We start from the raw sequence: 18,403 nt of genomic DNA on the forward strand, positions 1-18,403 counted from the left end.
CAGTTTCCGTTTCCGTGGGTGTATCTCGGCACACACGCCGCGAGAAGAGAACTGTTACATGGGCCGCTTAAAGTAAAGCTTCGCCTCGCGGATGCTGCGGAGCGGCCGCTTTGACGAGATATGCGCATCGCATAACGAATTACGAATTCTGTATTAAATGCCCTGTATTAAAATGCCCTGAAGAATATTTTTTGAATTCTTTCCGCTCGAGGAGAGGAGTTAAATGACAGCTAAAACGCCTGGTTAATTATCTCTGAGGAGTCGTCACGATATTCCCTCCTTTTCCCGATTCTCATTTCAGCATCTGTTGACTGCGCATCTGTCTCGAGCCTTCATAATTTATTTAAACAATTGATTTAGACAATTTTATCTAAAATTACAAGTAATTTTTTCCTTTCCGTTATCATATTCTCATGTCGATTTACTTGATTAATTATTAATTAATTTAGACAATTCATTTAAAATTACATTTTTCCTTTCTCCTGTTATACTCTCACTTACCTTTGTCCTGCTTCCTCTTTTCATTTTATTATGATTGTGTTCTTTTTTTATTTTATGATAATTGTGTATCATTGTATACTAAAAAGATGATTTCCGTTAATATATGAATATATAACCAAATAAATAAATATTCCGAATGGCATACCAGCGATGTCTTTCGGAGGCCGCTGGGTCCTCGCGACAGGACATCGTCCTGCGTTCACTCCAAGGCCTCGCCTCGGAGGTCGCGATTCGACCGACGAGGATGCAGAGATCTCGTGCGGTCTAAATACGCGAATTCGATCAGTCTCTTCGCGTTTGCCGTCACTCTCTCCCTAAGGAAAGCCCTCCTCGACTAAATCAACGACTCGACTCCACTCCCGTGGTGTCCTTCCACGTTCCAATATTGTGGACGAGACACATCAGGATCCGGTATAGACGAGACGACAGGAGTGGAGCGGAGCGGAGCCTGGCTCGCGCGAGTTAACTCACGATCTCCGTTATGTCGAAGCCCGCGAACTCCGGGGAAGGGCACGGCGGGCGGTGCGCGCTCTCCTCCTCAGGGTCCCTCTCTTTCATTCGGCCGTCACGATTTTCCACCAGCCGACGTGAGCAGCCAGTGTGCGACCGACCGCGCGATCGCCGACGTGGGCTCGCTTCGCGTGTGTTGCCTCAGCTGTTGCGACCTTTTCCCTCTTTCCGTTCCTCTCACTCTCTCTTCCTCTCTCTTTCTCTTTTCTCTCTCTCTCTCTCTCTCTTTCTCTCTCTCGTCTCCCTCTCTCCAGTGCGAGAAGAAGAAGAAGAAGAAAAAGAAGAGAGAAAGACAGAAGAGGGAAACGGGAGCGCGAGAAGTCGCGTCCGGATTGTCTCCGACTCGAAGGCGCGCGGAAACGAGATCGCCGATCCGGGCGACTCGCCGGCTCGACGACGACGACGACGACGATTTTTTAGCCATGACGAGTGCGCGGTGATCCCCGGCTCTTCGCCCGTGCATGCGTGCGTGTGCGTGTATATGTCGTGTGCGTGTGTCCACCTGTGTGTCCGCCCCGTGTCCGTCCATTACGGGGACGGTGTGATGCTGTTGGCCGATCAGCGGTGAAGTGTTACCGCCGCGACCGCGAGCTACTCTCACTGCGCCAGCGTCACGTCGTCGGGAGGCGCGATCATGCTGTAAGTTGCGCGCCTCCTCTTCACGTCGACGATGCCTGAAACGAGGCGGACCCGCGTGAAAAGTCGAGGAAATCGAGTCGATCGGACGGAAAGAGCGAGCGCCGAAGGTGGCGGCTCCGCGCGAGAGCGAGAACTCGTCGCTTCGGAGACTTCGACGACCGCAAGAGCGAGTCTCGCCGCGCCGCGAATTATTCTCTACGCGCAGCTTTCTTGCCGAGATATACTGTACGCTATGTTGTTTCATATTATTTGATATTGTTGAATGTCATAATATCAGTATATATCTGACTTTTCTCTCTCTGCAGCTTTCTTTCCGCCGAGAGCTCATCTCCGGAACGTACGAGTGAAAAGTTGCGCGTCTCTTGCCATTTGGAGGAGCCCCAAGTAGGACTTCCGTTTTTATATCGATTAAATGTTTATCGATCAACCAGAGTCTATAAATATTGAAGGCGAAAATAGAGGGTCGACATTCTTACTCGGGATTTCGTCGCTGTTCTCCGGGGGAGTGTATAAATTCGCTGGGGCGTGTCCGTCGAAGGCTCTTCGCGTTGTCCTGAAACGTTCAGAGTCAGAAAACTGGTTCGTTTGAATATACGACTACGTTAAGATAATTGAGAATAAAATCAACTGGGCAGGAATCTTTCTGTTTCCACAGTCGAGTTTTTATCAACAGGTTCGCAGAAAATTCAGTCGCATCAACGGACGTTCGTTTCTTCCGCAAAATACCCGTTTTGCTTTATCCCTGCAACTTTAAGTTTCAAATTTCGCTCCATTTCTTTGCGGGACAATGCACGCCTCTCGCGAAGCGAGGAGTCGAGTTGAGGCGGAGATGAGGCGGTCGAGGAAAGTTATTCGAATCTTGTGGAAAAAGAAAGTGAAAAGAACTATGATGACGAGTGAACATCTTGCTGGTTGATCATCCAGTCCCGAAGTCATCAGGATAAGAGCCGAGAGAGTACCCATACCGCGCTGTGTTTTGCCGTCATCGACAGCCCGGCTGACATTTAACATCATGATTCATAGAATAAGAAAGTCAAGCGTCAGGTAGATCATTCCAGCTCGGGCGTTAAGACGCGGTCGCCTCCGTGATGTCCTTCAGCGTTCCTGATTTAATTACCGATAAGAAATACAGCAGGCACTTGACGACAAGTGAAGTGGACAATTAAGCCAGATCACCCGTCCTTCGAGGGATCCTTCAGGGGATCATTTAGAGGTCGCTTTCCTTTTATCAAACATCTTTTCAAGTTAATTGAATTAAATTCTCTAATCGATTGTGTTCATTTCAATCATTGAAATTGCCGCTCGCGAAAGACGCGTAACGCGTAACGGGCAAGTACATCTTCCATTTCTCTTTTTACATGTACAATTTTCGATATTCCCTCGATATTTCAAAAGATTAATTCTCCTTTATAACATCTTTTCGCATAGTTACTTTTCTCGAACGTAATGTAAAACGTCTTCATGTTTATTCATCGGATACGCAGGCGTGTGCGTGCGTGTGTGTATAATTCTAAACGGTACTTTTGCGTCTTTCTCGACTATCCGCCGACATTCCGCAGAGGGAAGAAAAAGGAAAAAGAAGGGGAGTGACAAGCGAAGATCTTATTTCGAGTTAAGGGGACGCCAGAGCGGATGACGAGCTCCAGAAACGTCGATAACGCCGAAATGATCGGGAAAAAAAGCGTCATGACGGATGAGCATAAATACAATCACGCTTCTTATTCCGTATGTACAAGGTGTGATGTTTGGTTTCATCGCGTTTAACGGAGAACACAAGCGGTGCACCGCGCATGCAGGGAACTTTCCGCGAACTGGAGAGAGACGTGGTCAATTTTGGAATTATTTTACAGTCGCACATCATCGAGCGTCGCTCCGACTCACTTCCACGTACAAAAGCATTTGCAATTAAGGGCCGGTTGTTCCAGCTTCTTGCTAAGTTAACTGATTAAATCATACGTTTGTCTTTGTTTTTCCTTCAACTTAACCCTTTCATTGTTAGCGGGAAGTATACTCCCCACCTTTTCTTGATTAAATTTTGCGTTGTAAATCACATAATTTTGAAGAACTAATCGGGGATTTGAGTTTTCCAGATATAACTGAATAGTTGTTCAACATATTCCAATAGGTTTTTGTACCCAATTATTCATTTGTGATTATTTATAACAAATCAAAGTTGAAAAAAAAATGCTTTTCTTAGGAAAAAATCGATTCCTCGGAGAGTATCGAATGTAGAGGTCTGAAATTTTCACCAAATATTTTTCCGATGTTGTACAAAAACATATACTTTTTTCAATATTTTTTTGCAGATTAGATTTTTTTTTATAAACGAATATTTCTACAAAAACGGCCGAAATTTGATTTTTTTGCACTTTTTAGCTCTATTTTCCTAGTTTTTTCATTCTATATCTCCATCTTATCCATACTATCAATATTATTTTACTCAAAAATGAATGTTTAATCTCTAGTAAGCATAAATATGCAGTACTGAACATTTTCCCACATCAATTTTTTCCAGCTCGATCGAGTTCCATCGTCTAGAATCATATGTTCTTATTGCGACCTGGTAATTATTTAATAATAATTGAAATTTTCATTAATTTTGTACATCATGATCGCCATATTGTGTCTGCCATTTGGAATTTTGCAAATCTGACTTTAGATTCGTAATCAGCGACCCAACAAACGTAGGACCACCAAACATTTTAATAATTTTCTCAAGGGAAGTTGATTCAGCAGTGAAAGGGTTAAACGAAAGGACAGACATATGATTCAACTATCAGTTAACTTGCCAAGAAGTTGGAACAACCGGTCCTGACAGGCGACCGAAAAGATCCGTGTTCGCTCGATGAAATTTTCACGCATGAGACCTGCCATCCCCTTCAGAGTCGTGAAGAAAACCGCGTCTCGCTGGCGAGAGCGGCTTGAGAGCACCGGCGAGTGTAACGTTTATGCAACCTCTCCTTCGTCGCATTCCTCGCGGAACATGCGAAGCCGCGCGCGCTCGGGATGCGCCTGGCCGACAACGGAAGCACAAAAATGCATTCCCCATGGAAGCGTGGCTATCGCGTTAGATCACCCCGTCGGTGATTTCTAATCCGGTACTACCTGCCGTCTCCCTCACGCGTGCGCCGGAAGAGAGAGAGAGAGAGAGAGAGAGAGAGAGAGAGAGAGAGAGAGAATTTCCCTCAGCGAGGCCGCGTCTTCCAGCCGATTCTTTTGTGCTTAAACCTGTTTATCCGACATGGTAATTAAGCGCGTAGAGCTGTCTTTACGAGCCGGCTCTCCGGCGACACCGTGGACACGTCCTCGAGATGCGTCCGCGATCCTGCTCGAGTCCTGCTGCGGTTCGACCGCGACCGTCGCGTGTCCCACGCGAAATCGCCAGCTGTCCTTGCGACCACGCGTGAACTCTTATTGTCAGAACAATGCCGGTACGCGCGTAACGCCGACGATCGCAGAGTTACTCGGTGTTGCAAATAGCGGGGCGGTCGAGCTCTGGGGAACTCCCTTGAGGAGAGGTCCTCAACGACGCGAGGAGGGCCCTTGGATGCTAACGACGGAAATATCCGCGGAATGCAAAATGACCCGACCTGTCGATGAATATTCGCCGCGCATTCTAAAGAAAGAAAAAAGAAATACCTAAACGGAGAGCAATCGGAACGATATTGTTATGTTCTCAGGTTCTCGCCTGAGTCCAAAACGTCGAAAACAAAATTCGTTGCGAGTATTTCTTTTCTTTTTTGAAATGGACGGATATTTCCGTCGTCAAGAGTTTGGCCGCTTTCCTTTCGGCGGATATTTCAGATTGAGCTAAGAGGTGAATGAAACTCAAGGCTCCGAGAGCGTTTGGCTGTCAGGGTCTCGAAAACGAAGAATTCTCGCGGAGGGGGGCAATGGAGGTTCTCACGCTGAAGGAGGATCGACGTTGACGTCCTCTCGGAGGAACTCGCGCCGCGGAGAACGCTCCGTGATTCTGACACACCTTGTATGTACGAACCGTCGGAACACCGTTATATCTGTTTCAACATTGTGAAAAGACGCCCGGAGGCGCGTCGAGTGCGGCCGTATCGGGTCTGCGAAGGGGCCCGTGGAAGTCGACACGATCGGTCGACACGAAACTGAATGAAACCCAAACGGATCGGTTCCGTTTCGACGAGATGCGATCCGAACGTACGATTGCGATGGCGTTTTGCTCGACGTTTCCGCTCCCATCTCGGGTAATTGAGTATTATCTTTCTGCGCGAGATGCTCGTGCCATTTTTCTACCGAAGAGGAAACGTGTCGATCGAAAATGTTTAGATAGACTTTTATGCTCTGTGACAATTTATTTATTTGTTACTTGTTTATCCACTTGATCGCTTAATCCTGTTGGCACAATTAATTTCATACAATAATAATAGCGGAGAAGAAAGAGAAAAATGAGGAAAAGAGAGTAAGAAGTGATTCATTTAGTTGTTTATCTATTTATTGACTTCTAAATTTTAAATATTCTAAATATCTATTTATCTGTTTCTTTGACTGCGACACGTCAGGGACTCGCAGACGTTCGATGATTCAGCCCGAAAGACACAAGAGCCGCTTGACAAACGTGGAATCGAGTAGCAATTATCCGAAGGATGGTAGAAAGCGACGGAATAACGAGCGGCGGGCACTTTTGATCGGACATCAGCGGCTTCGTACTTCGTTTCGTTACTACGCATAAAAGAAGAACTTTCGCGTGGCCCAAATAAATAATCCGAATCTCCGGGACTGACAATTTAATCGAATCGAAGAGCGCGGTCGCCGTCGAAACCGCGCGCGCGCGTGCGCTCGCTCACTCACTTTTATCGGAGGCAGTGAAATCGTTAGCGCGCGTTCTCTCGCATCGCGCAAATTGTATTATTGCGTCCGAGCCGAGCGGACTTTCTACGATGATGGGGCTGAAAACAATCCCGCGGAATTGCCGAGGAATGATAACGACGATAAATCACCCCGGACCTCGGTCGCGCGTCGGAGAAGCTGCGTCGTCGCGCGCGCTCTCGGGGCATTCTCTCCGAGTGACGAAATCGACTGAGTCCGTCGCGGTGGAGTTGAAAAATGGAGATTATTGTTATCGTTGTTAAAATGTAACGAACATTATTACAAATATACACATACACATGTATATCATTCATAAGGTAATTTCACAAAAAGAAAAAATTCGCAGAAAAGGAGAAATCGCGTCGTATAATCGGCAGACGTCAGTCATCTTTTACATCGCATGAAAATTTATTAAATCAACGTCTCCTCTGACTTCAATCAATTCCGTCTCTCTAGTGATAAACACCGCCGAGGAGGTTAATTATTTAACACTAATAGACACTGAGCGTCTCAGTCACCATGTCGAAACTTGGCGATCGGATTCCTCTGACATTTAAGAAACGTGCCTTCTCGGCTGCACGGTTAATGACACGATCCGCTCCAGGTCCGCGAAGACGGAGGAAGACAAGAAGAAGAGGCGGGTCCTCCAGTCGTACGTTACGAGCTCCCTGGTCGAGTTTAACAAAAGCGAGTCCATTGTTCACACGCTTTCGTAAGATCGCGCGCGAATCGGACGCCCGATATTTTCGCGCGTCGACGCTCACGCGATTTCGCAATTGCGTGCGTGCGTGCGTGAGTGCTTGCGTGCTTGCGTCGCTGAATGGATCTCGCAAGAGAGCACGGTTGTTGTCACGAGAGAGCCGTCTCTCGCCGCGCGTATTTCGCGGCATTAAAATGTGTAACACGCGATCCTCCGCTACGCGGAGGAATGAAAACCGAGCAGGCTTTCGCAAGCGCGTTGTGCGCGCCGCTCGTTTCCGCCCCGCGCGCGGATAATTAAAATTCCAACGGACGTACGCCAGGGAGGGAGCTAAAGGGGGAAGGGGAGGGGGGTGAAGGAAAGAAGGAAAAAAGGCCGCGCCTTTAGCACGGCTCGTTTAATTAGAAATCAATCCTCGGCGGCCGATGCGCGCTCGCCCGCCGAAGGAGGCTATTGCAGTCTCGCTCGCGCTGCGAGTCTCCCGCTCGTCGTATAGAAAGGAAGCCCTGCCCAAGGCGATGCTGCTTGGAATTACATGGTCCCTGATTCTCCGCAAACAGCGCCTACCGTTACTCCGCGCCGGTCGCCATCGTCAGCTCGAATTCGCATTCCCGACTTCGAGAGGACGAGCGGCCGAAGAAGCGCGCGCGAGTCTCCTTCTCTCTCGCAGGATCGCTAATTGCGGGGGGCTAATTGCGTGTTGCCGGCCGTGTTGCACGCTGCAGAATCGCGAATAGATTCTCTCAATGCGAGAATTCTCTTTTGCCTTTCCTTAGAAAGGGCCTGGAAGGTCTAAAAGGGCCGAGAGATCAGAAGAAGGATGATGTTATCAATCATTTTGATAGTTATTTAATATGAATATCTCTGGACACTCGTCCAGGGTGCGGGATGAGATGATAACAGGGCGGCAGAAGCGAGTAATCACTTGCTTTAATTAAAATGAATATTAGTTCATAATTCTGACAAAATTAATTTTTTTACGAATATTTATTACGACTCTTTTCCTTTTCTTTTTCTTTTTTTTTGTGAGTACTATCCGCCCTTAGAGCCCTGAACTCTTTTTTTTTTTTAACACCCTGTATTTACACCTCTTTGAATATTTTTGAGATGTAAGAGCAGGAGGGAAAGAAGTATCCGACAGAAATTGCAACGCTAATAAAGCGGACGTTGTCTTGTGTGTGCCGTTAGAATGCGCCGTTGAATTCTCTCTGCGAGATGCAGAACGCCACGGCGCCAAGAAGTCCACCGATCAAGATTGTATGTCGCGTGCGATCGCGCATAGCCGGTAATTACAGCCGGGGATAACGCACGCGCTGCTTAACAAAGGTCGCTAATGTCCCGCAACGAGGGATTCGCGAAACAAGGTGTTGAGTAATTATTGCGTACCTCGCGCGATTAAATGAACGATCGCTTCTTTTCACGACGGCGAGCGTGATTCACGCCTCATTTCTTTCGCGTGTTTCCTTGGTCCGCGCGTTCACGCTTGGTGCGTTTCCCCAGGTGACTTTGTATTTCGAGCAAAGATATCGCAAAGGCAGAGTATTTCGCACCAAACAAAAATATCGCGTGAAGGAATATTTTGTCAAAGGCATCAGATCAATTTTCAAATTTTTGACGAAGCCTCAACATAAGAAAAAAATTTAATATTAAAAATATTTAATATTAAAAATATAAATTTTACTACTCTTTACTGTACGTGCTAAGAGCTCACTCACAGTCGAGGCACTGAGGTGCGACATAAAGATGCACCGGGTAAAAACTCGAACGCAATTCGCATGGAGGGGATATTAATCGCGACGAATCATAAAACGAAGATTGTCTTACAGCCGTGGTTTCGCCGCACGCGGTTTCACCGACAACTCGTTAACTTCGAGAGAGATAATTGCGCGAGGAACGTTAACTCTCTTGGCGGGCGAAAGTGTTTTCTTTTTCGTTCGAGCGATTGTTGGGCCGGAAATTATCGAATTTTCTCACGCCTCGCTACTTGAATTTCAATTCCGCTCAGGTGTTCGATACGTGATTTATATCGTATGTCTGATTCACATTTACTCAAACTCACACTAATACTCATACAGCACAGACCGTTGCAGCAATATCGCTGCAACGTTGCAATATTGCAGAGACACATTTTTATATACGCAATATTATTATTACATTGCAATATACAATGTTGCAACATTGCAGTAACATTGCTGCAGCTGTCTGTGCTCTATGAGAATTTATATGGCAGCCGTATTGGACCCGCCACTTTGAATTTTTCAAATTTTTACTTCAGATTTGTAATTAGCAACCCAGAAAACATATCGAGATACAACGAGATTTCACAGAAATCCGTCATGTAAAAGAAATGTTAAAGCCACACACAAAGGGTTAAGGAAAGCGGGTTTTCATTCGTCACGAATTAGGACATTCACCTTGTTCGTCTCACTCTAGAAGCAAAAAGCACGACCTAGTTCAACGAAAAAGAGCAGAAGCGAGGAGGGGGGGAGAGAGAGAGAGAGAGAGAGAGAGAGAGAGAAAAGGAGAGAGAGAGAGAGAGAGAGAGAGAGAGAAAAGACGAAGGCACGGCGATTCTGCGGTTATAGCCGCGATATCTCGAGTCGCGCTCGAAGCTCGTCGAATCGCTCGGCCGCTTCATCGGCTTCGTTTTCGCATTCCGAGCTACCGGTACCCGTTTACAACCTTTGTCGTTTACAGCGCGTACCTCTTATCGGCCCTTCTGCTGCCGGGCGCCTTGGTGGCGTCGTATCAGGCGCAATGGCGGCCATGCATCGAGCTGAAGCGAGACCTGCTGGTGCCCTGCAAGTGCGCCGTTTCCGCGGACTACCCGAGGTCGCTCGAGATGAACTGCGACAGGGTGATCTTCACTCGGGACACCATCAGCGTCCTGCGCGGCCAGCCGCTCGTGTCGGTCAGCCAGAGGCACTGCGGCCACCAGACCCTACCGGAGGACATCGTTAACTCCGGCCTGAGCCTCCGCAGGCTCGACCTGTCGAGCAATTCGATCTACCGACTGATGGACCGGCTGCTGCAGGTGCAGTCGCAGCTGCGCGAGCTGCGACTCGCCGACAATCTGCTGGGTGACAGTCTGAACCCGATCTTCTCCAGCAACGAGTTCCACGGCATGAACGAGCTCGAGATACTCGACCTCAGCAGGAACGGCCTTCGCAGCATCGAGGAGGGCATCCTCAAGGGATGCGACAATCTCGAGGAGCTCTACCTCGACGGCAACAATCTGACCGCGGTGCCGGCCGCCTCGCTCAAGGGGCCTCGCGCCATCAGGGTGCTCTCCTTGGCTGGAAACAACATCGGTATATACATGTAATGCGTAGACTCTGCGGTATGTCGGGCCCGCTTTCACACGGAGAGAAAATTTTGCAGTAACAATCCCCGCGGAATTTCCTGGTCGAGGAGTATATCGATATTCTCTGCCGTAATTCATTATCCTGCGGGAGATACGTGAGACGTGGAAAATCAACATTTCGGGACTTGGAAACCATCTTCCTCGGAAAATAGTAATATCGAAATTCGACCATCGAGACAATAATTAAAAGAAACTGTTAACGAAACATGCTGTAATATTCTTTCCACGTCTCTCTCTCTCTCTCTCTCTCTCTCTCTCTCTCTCTTTCTCTCTCTCTCTCTCTCTCTCTCTCCCTCTCTTTCACAAGGATTCGTTCGTGCGAAGGACTTGATTCCGCCGAGAATCAACGACAGCGACATTCGCGACCAAAAAAAATGCGGTGCGGTGCGGTGCCGCGCTGCGGTGAGACAAACCCGATATTTTCTTCTCTTTTTTTTTTTTTTTTTTTTTACGGTTTGCACGGTTATCAGAGCGTGTTTCGCGGCGGAGAAGAAAACCTGCGGATGCGTCGTGTCTCCGTCGCCGCGCGTGCACACGCCGCTCCTCCGAGCGTCTTTAACGAGGCGAAGACGCTCGCACAGCTCGGCACGAAGAATTTTCACGCCTGACTTTCTCCGCGTATCTCGTATTACACGGCTCCTCCGCGCCGTCAGCGAATCTGCATTCCCTCGCGACGCGAATTAGCGGTGTCTCGTCGTGATAGCGAGAAGCAGCCATATCTATGAAGTGACAGGTTACGGCACGTTGATTAACGTAGGAAACATTACGTTTCCACTTGCGTGAGGCACTTCAGACTTGCAAGCGTTTTCCTTCTTCCTTTTTCTTTCTTTCCTTTCTCTTCACGAGAGAACGAAAATGTCAGTCCTCTCGCAGGACATCCCTGTCGTTCGAGTTCTCGGCTAACTACGCTCGAGCGTAAAAGCGTCATCTAACGATCACGATGTATTCAGCGTCACTTTTTCCGCGCGAAGCGTCGAGCTGGTTTTTCTTGTCCTTCTCCCTCTCTTTCGATCGTTATCTTGCATTGCGTGTATCTTGCTTCGTAGGTGTTCTTCCTCGAGGTGCTTTCACGAGCCTCGGTGAATCGCTCCTGCGGCTGGACCTTAGCAACAATGAACTGTCTCACATGGAGGACGGTGCTCTCTCCGGCGTTCAACACTTGCTGTTCTTCAACATCTCGCACAACTCCCTCAGCCGCTTCAACAGTGACGTCTTCAGAGGTAGGCATTTCGCTCGGTGCTTTTTACCATTCACTTCAAGTGAGCAGTAGTTTACCTTTAGAGCACTTTGTAAATTAATTGTAAATTAATGTAAGGAGCCAGAGAAAGACAAATTTTACGCAATTTGGTGAAATAAGCATTCAAACCGTATCTAATTATTCCGCGAATTTCAATTGGGAAGAAAAATCGGTGTTGTTATTTATTTGTTTTTCTTCTGTTTTCTTTTTGAACATATTAAACACTATTTTTGAAATCTCTTGATAGTCTAAAATGACGTTAATACGATGGCAAGTAAGTATAATGAGCAAAAATAAATGATTAGCCATAAAAGGATTAATAATTAATTTTAGCTTTATGGATCGAGTTTTTAGTTCATCTAATGGTTACTTTTGACATTCCTAACGATCATATAATAAAAAAAAATTATTTCTCGAAAATCCTGGGAGGGGGGAGCAGATAAAAGCTTTTATCGACCCGCCTCATTTTTCCTCTTCACTCATATTCCGAAGACATTCAAGGTGAGAACAATGTCATCGTCTGTCGACTTTTCTCTCTTCAGAGAACAGTTTCGCGACAAAAGCGATAGGCTGCACCGCTTTTCTCATACACGCTTCCTCCGGCGACGAAGGCTTCGGAAGGAGCCGCCGTATCGCGCGACCGTGTAACCGATTTTTCCGGAAGGAGGCATCGTTTCCTAGATCCGCGCGCGTAAGAATAGCCGCGCTAATCAAGCCGTGAGAAGATCCCGTGCGGGCCTCGGCGGTGTTTCGAGAGCGACGAAAGTGCGAGAGGTCGGTCTACGCGCGCGCCTTCGCCGACGCGACCTCGACGGAATAATGAACTCTAATCCGCGTTCCCACACCCGTATAACCCGACTCCGTCCGTTCGCTCTCACGAAACCTCTGCGCTTCCTCGTACGAGCAAGAAATACCCACGCTGCGACTCGGTTTGTCCTCGTCGTCGTTGTCATCGCGCGAATCGTCATGACGTTTCTCCCGCCGTCAGCCGAACGCGCTTCGCCGTGTATAATTTCGCGCGAACGAGATTACCTCCGAGTACCCTCCACCCCGGCTAGCCGACGCGGAGGGGCGCGGAGGGAGGGCGGAGGGAGGGGACGAGAACTCTCGAAATTAGATGTTCGAACTACTGTGTGCTCTAACGGTTTTTCAGGGGCGTTCAGTCTACTGCAGCTGGATCTCTCGGCTAATTTCCTCCGGGAGTTTCCCACCGACGCGCTGAGACACTTAACGGAACTGAAGTTCCTGAATATCTCCAACAACCTCGTCACCGTGAGTATCGCCGCCCGATGACGGCCATTACCAGCGGTATCTCGTTTGTCATCTCTCTCTCTCTCTCTCTCTCTCGCGAAAATTGCACGCTCGCCGACGGCTCTCACACGAGCGACTGCTTATATTCTCTCCTCCCTGCAGGAAATAGAACGGATACACCTGTCAGGCTTGACCGAGCTGCAAGTATTGGACCTCAGCCGGAACAACATAGGCCGGCTCGGGGTCAATACGTTCTCCAGCCTTTCCGCTCTCACGAGGCTGGATCTGAGTCTGAACGCGTTGCGCACGGTACGTAACCCGGCGAAATTTATCATGGGAACAGCTCTGACATTGGAAGCCGATCTCGTGACGCATGATCCGTTTGTGTAAACTTATCAGCCGATCGCTGCTGAGCCTTGATACGTCCGGGTTTAACGATCGCGTCTCGCACGAGCCTGTTGAGGTGAATTTTCAGCGATACGCGATCGCTAATGACTCAGACAGACTCAGCAGGACGTCCTCAGGATGATCCTGGATGTAACCAGGACGATTCTGGGACATTTTCAGGATATTTAGTCAGTGCGTTATTGTAAATATTTTATGTGAGAATTTCATCACGAATTTGACTTCGTCAATTATAGCGCAACATTAGAAGGAACTTCGGAATGTTACGTACTGTGATAAAACATACATCTCCACATAAATATCCATACATAAATGTATATCCACTGTATATCCACTTACATATTCGAAAGATATCTCAAAGATAAACAATAGAAATATAGCCCATTGAATTTGCCAATTCCGAGTCGTACCGAGATGTGTGTGCTCTCTTCTGTCATTCCCGTTTAAATTATAAATATAAGGGAAAGACAGCATTCGACTTGAAGCCGCCATATTGGGTCCGTACAAAACGTTGATTTCGGACCAGTGAATCGATGAAAATAAATAATATGGATAATTTTTCTACTGTTCATTAAATAGATATTAAATATATTTAAAAATCTGACGAATTTTTGCAAGCACGTAATAAAAGTGAGAAACGATAAGCACACACCGACCTCTTGTTTGTAACATCGTCGCGCCCCTCAACGTTGATGCATTGCAGATCGAAGAATCGTCCTTCGAGGGCCTGACGAAGCTGAAGTGGCTGTCGCTGCAAGACAACAACATCCTCCTGGTGCCAGCGGCGGCGCTCACGCGACTGCCTTCGCTGGCGCATTTGCACGTGCAATTCAACCGTATCGCCGCGCTGTCCACCGAACTGATCCGCGCCACGTCCACAAATCTCGTGACACTGGGCCTGACGCGTAACCTCGTGCGCGAGATCCCGTCGAGGCTGTTCTACAACTTCGAGAACCTCATCAGCATCGAGCTGTCCGGCAACATGCTGTCCATGATCTCGCAGAACACTTTCGCCGGTCTGGAGGACACCCTGTTGAACTTGGATGTGTCGTACAACCGACTGACCACCATCACCGAACTGCCCCTGCGGAATCTGCTGTCGCTGAACCTGGCGGGCAATCAGCTGAAGCGCGTGTCGCCGGAGACCTTCAAGTACCTGCACCGGCTGCAGTATCTCAATCTTAGCAGCAATCCGTTGTACGGCGGCTTCCCGCCGATCTTCCCGTCCTCCTTGATCAACCTCGACATCTCCCGCACGGACCTGAGGATCCTGCCGACCGTGTTGCTGCTGAACCTCGAGTCCTTGCAGAGGATCTCCCTCGCTGGCAATCAGCTGCAGGAGATCGACGAGGGCACGTTCCAGCACCTGTACAATCTCACCGCGATCGACCTGTCGTATAACGCGATCGAGCGCATTGACAACGGCGCGTTCGTCGGCTTGATCAACCTCTACTCGCTGAATCTACGAGGCAACAAGCTTACGTCCTTCGTCGGCGAGCATTTCAACACCGGCACCGGCTTGGAACTGCTCGATTTGTCGGACAACCGCATCAGCCAATTGTCGCCCACAGCCTTCGTCATTCACCCGCGGCTCCGGCGATTGGATCTGTCAGGCAACCGCTTCGTCCAGTTCCCCAGCGACTTCGTCAAATCGCTGCAGTTCCTCGAGCGACTCGACCTGTCGCGCAACGCATTGCGCCACGTGCACGAGTTCGCGTTCTCGCAGATGGGGCGTCTGCATGTGCTCGACCTCTCTGGCAACCGGATCGAGTCGGTGGATGAGTTGGCCTTCCACAACTCCACGCAGCTGCAGTCGCTGGATCTGTCCGGCAACGTGCTCGAGACGCTGAGCGAGCGCACGATGGAGGGCCTGCTGCGGCTGGAGTCCTTAGATCTGGGCGACAATCGGCTCGCCGCGCTGCCCGAGACCATCTTCGATCCGTCCAGGATCCGCGCGGTAGAGAAGATCGACCTGTCCGGCAACCGCTTCAACGAGATACCAACCCGCGCGCTACAACGTCAGTCGGCGTCGCTGATCGGTTTACGGATGGCGCGCAACCGAATGGTGGAGGTGTTCACGCAGGACATCGTCAACAACGTGAAGGAGCTCGACCTGTCCGAGAATCCGCTCAGCGAGAACGCGATCCGCGGCATCCTCGGCGAGGCGAAGATCCTGCGATCGTTGAATCTCGCCGACACCGGCATCAGGATGATGCCGCGGCTGGAGACGCCGTTCTTGAAGCATTTGAATCTATCCAACAACGCTATCATGGACATCAAACCGACTACGTTGGAACGCACCACGATGTTAGAGACTTTGGACGTGTCGCGAAATCGTCTGGCGGATTTCACGAATCTGATCAACACCTTCAAGATCTTACCGGCGCTGTGGAGCTTGGACGTGTCCGACAACGAGATGAAGACAGTCAACGAGAGCAGCTTCGACGGTCTAGGCGCGTTGCGCGCCTTGCGAATGGCTAATCTGCCGAACTGCACACGGATCGAGAGGAATGCCTTCAGGTCGTTGACGAGACTACGCTCCTTGCACGCTTACAACTACCCCAAATTGGGCTACTTCGACGTGCAGGGTATCCTCAAGAGTCTGGCCAGTCTGGAAATATTGGACATCGAAATCAAGGACTCATCGGTGGGCAACGAGCAACTGTCTGTACGCACTCACCCGCACCTGCGGGAGCTGACGTTACGCGGAGAGAGGTTGCGCAACGTGCTCTCGAGCTCGCTGGTCGGTGTCCGCGGGCCGCGACTGCTTCTGGGTCTCAAGGACACATCCGTGGACTTGATACCAACCGCTTTGTTCTTCCCGGTGCCGCGCTCCACGCAAGTCGAGCTCGACGTCTCCGGCAGCAAGTTCAGCAGCTTGTCGGCGCAATTATTGGCAGCGCTGGATGAGCGCGGCGGTTCCGTGAGGATCGCCGGCCTCGACAGCAATCCGATCAACTGCAGCTGCGAAGCCAAACACCTGTGGCGCTGGCTGAAGTCGTCGGCCAGCAGGGCACCCATCGTCGTCTGCTCCAGTCCTGATTATCTCGCCGGCATGACGTTGAGCAACATCACGGAGGAGTATCTCTCGTGTGAACGGACGACACCCACCAAGCCGCAGATGACTGAAACCACGCCGTCCACGAGGTTGACCACATCTGAGCCGGAGATCATCTGGACCGTGGCGCCGACAGTGCAGAACAATCGGAACAAACACTACAGTAACGATCACACGGGTGAGTGTTGAGCGCTTCTGAATTGCTGTACGTTTAAGCGTGAGAGACTTCAGCAAACTTTCATCACGAGCGTAGGAATTAAGCATCTCTAAGCATTTAAGGAGTAATTAAATAATTGACGAATCTCTACTTCCTCGCGACGATTTTGCGAAATAGGTACCTCAACTATGGGCAATATGTCGAGCACCGACGACACCCTGATCATCGGCATCGTCGGCGGCGTAGTGGCGTTCATCGCGATCATCGTCATCGTCATCTGCATCTGCCGACTCAGGTGGAGTAGCCAGATCAACGAGGCGCGGATGGCGGCGGTGGCGTCGAGCATTCACGAGGCGTCGATGATCAGGCCGGCCAGCGCTTACTCGGGCAAGATTAACCATGACCTCTACGTGGGATCGTACAATGGCTCGACCCTGGGACGGGGCAATGCTTCGGTGCCAGCCACTCCGGTGCAGATGATGCCCTACATGCAGCCGATGCACGTGATGCACACCATGGGCCTGCCGCCGCCGCCATCTTCGCAGCAGATCTACGGGTATTACGACAATTCGCCGCTACCGGTCTACGTCGGTTGTCCGTCCGACAGCAAGTTGGACAGATAATGGACGTCGGTAGATCGCCGAGATCGTCGAGAGAGAGAGAGAGAGAGAGAGAGAGAGAGAGAGAGAAAGAGAGAGAGAGAGAGAGAGATGACCGACGATGGCGCAAAATATGCATCTGAATCTCAGTAAATTCTGCGTGTATTGCGACTCGTAGGTTTTTCCCACTGGACAAACCTGAAACATACCGACGAATGAAATGTGTATTCTATGAGAAAAATCGTGTGAATCGACCTGATATGTACGTACCTTGAGAAAAGAAAGGACCGATGTGTATGTTTCTTTTCAGTTTTCCCGGGATTTGTTGGGATTTAAGAGTAGTGTATTAACTTTGCGTCTCGTTGAAGACTGTCGTTAATTTCGTTAATTTCGTTTATTTCTGTCCAAGGACACTTGATTCCAAATTCCTCCTAGGTAACACACAAAATTCAGTTACACCAACGGGGAATTGTTTCTTTCCCGCGTATATTCTGGTAGACAATCGAGCGAATCAGTATTGTACATAAACGTACAAAATCGTCAGGTGCTGCAACGTGCGTGACGATCCCGACGTAAAGCGTGCGTATGTAAATGTGTAAAAAAAGATATTGCAAGGTGCTTGGATAAGGCAGTAATAATCGATTTCTCAGCGCGAGTGAGTTAATTAGAGAGAGAGAGAGAGAGAGAGAGAGAGAGAGAGAGAGAGAGAGAGAGAGAGAGAGAGAGAGAGAGTGTGCGTATGTACATGTAATTAAGAAGAAACGGTGCTTGCGTAATATGTAAATCGAATATACGTCGAATAAGTCACTACTCTCATTGCAAATTACTCGATTTGTACTTAATATTGGCGTAGGGTTAATCGAGGTCATCATAATATCGTGTATAATACATTTTATATACGCTTAAACGTGTATTTCATTCAAACGATATGTATTATTTAATAGACATTTTATAATACGATAGATGTAATATATATGATAGAATAAATCCCATAAAAAATTTCATCACGAATCGACCACGATCTCGCGAATCTTGGATTCAATTCCGAGATGAAGTGAACGTGATGCTCCTGATGATTCAAAAGTAACGCATCGCGAGGACACACGTCGTAGATATTCCGATTGATTCGTTCGCTTTTTCAAT

The 18,403-nt window shown here is 48.8% G+C and overlaps 1 protein-coding gene across 1 annotated transcript; it reads left to right on the top strand.

Moving 5' to 3' along the window:
- The first annotated feature begins 1,113 nt into the window (after positions 1 to 1,113).
- On the top strand, positions 1,114 to 18,210 carry LOC105192130 (protein artichoke). The gene is made up of 7 exons (XM_011156036.3): positions 1,114 to 1,650; positions 9,887 to 10,500; positions 11,600 to 11,773; positions 12,944 to 13,062; positions 13,204 to 13,350; positions 14,150 to 16,682; positions 16,839 to 18,210. Exons 1-7 carry the CDS (start codon positions 1,646 to 1,648, stop codon positions 17,282 to 17,284), a joined length of 4,038 nt encoding a protein of 1,345 aa, XP_011154338.1. The 5' UTR covers positions 1,114 to 1,645; the 3' UTR covers positions 17,285 to 18,210.
- The last annotated feature ends 193 nt before the right edge of the window (positions 18,211 to 18,403 follow it).

This window comes from Harpegnathos saltator, unplaced genomic scaffold, assembly GCF_003227715.2.
Source record: "Harpegnathos saltator strain DR-91 unplaced genomic scaffold, Hsal_v8.6 scaffold695, whole genome shotgun sequence".
Lineage (NCBI taxonomy): Eukaryota > Metazoa > Arthropoda > Insecta > Hymenoptera > Formicidae > Harpegnathos > Harpegnathos saltator.

Coding starts and splice junctions, on each gene's coding strand:
- LOC105192130 (XM_011156036.3), top strand. Junction 10,501..11,599: donor CTTGGCTGGAAACAACATCG/GTATATACATGT, acceptor CTTGCTTCGTAG/GTGTTCTTCCTCGAGGTGCT. Junction 13,351..14,149: donor GTCTGAACGCGTTGCGCACG/GTACGTAACCCG, acceptor GATGCATTGCAG/ATCGAAGAATCGTCCTTCGA.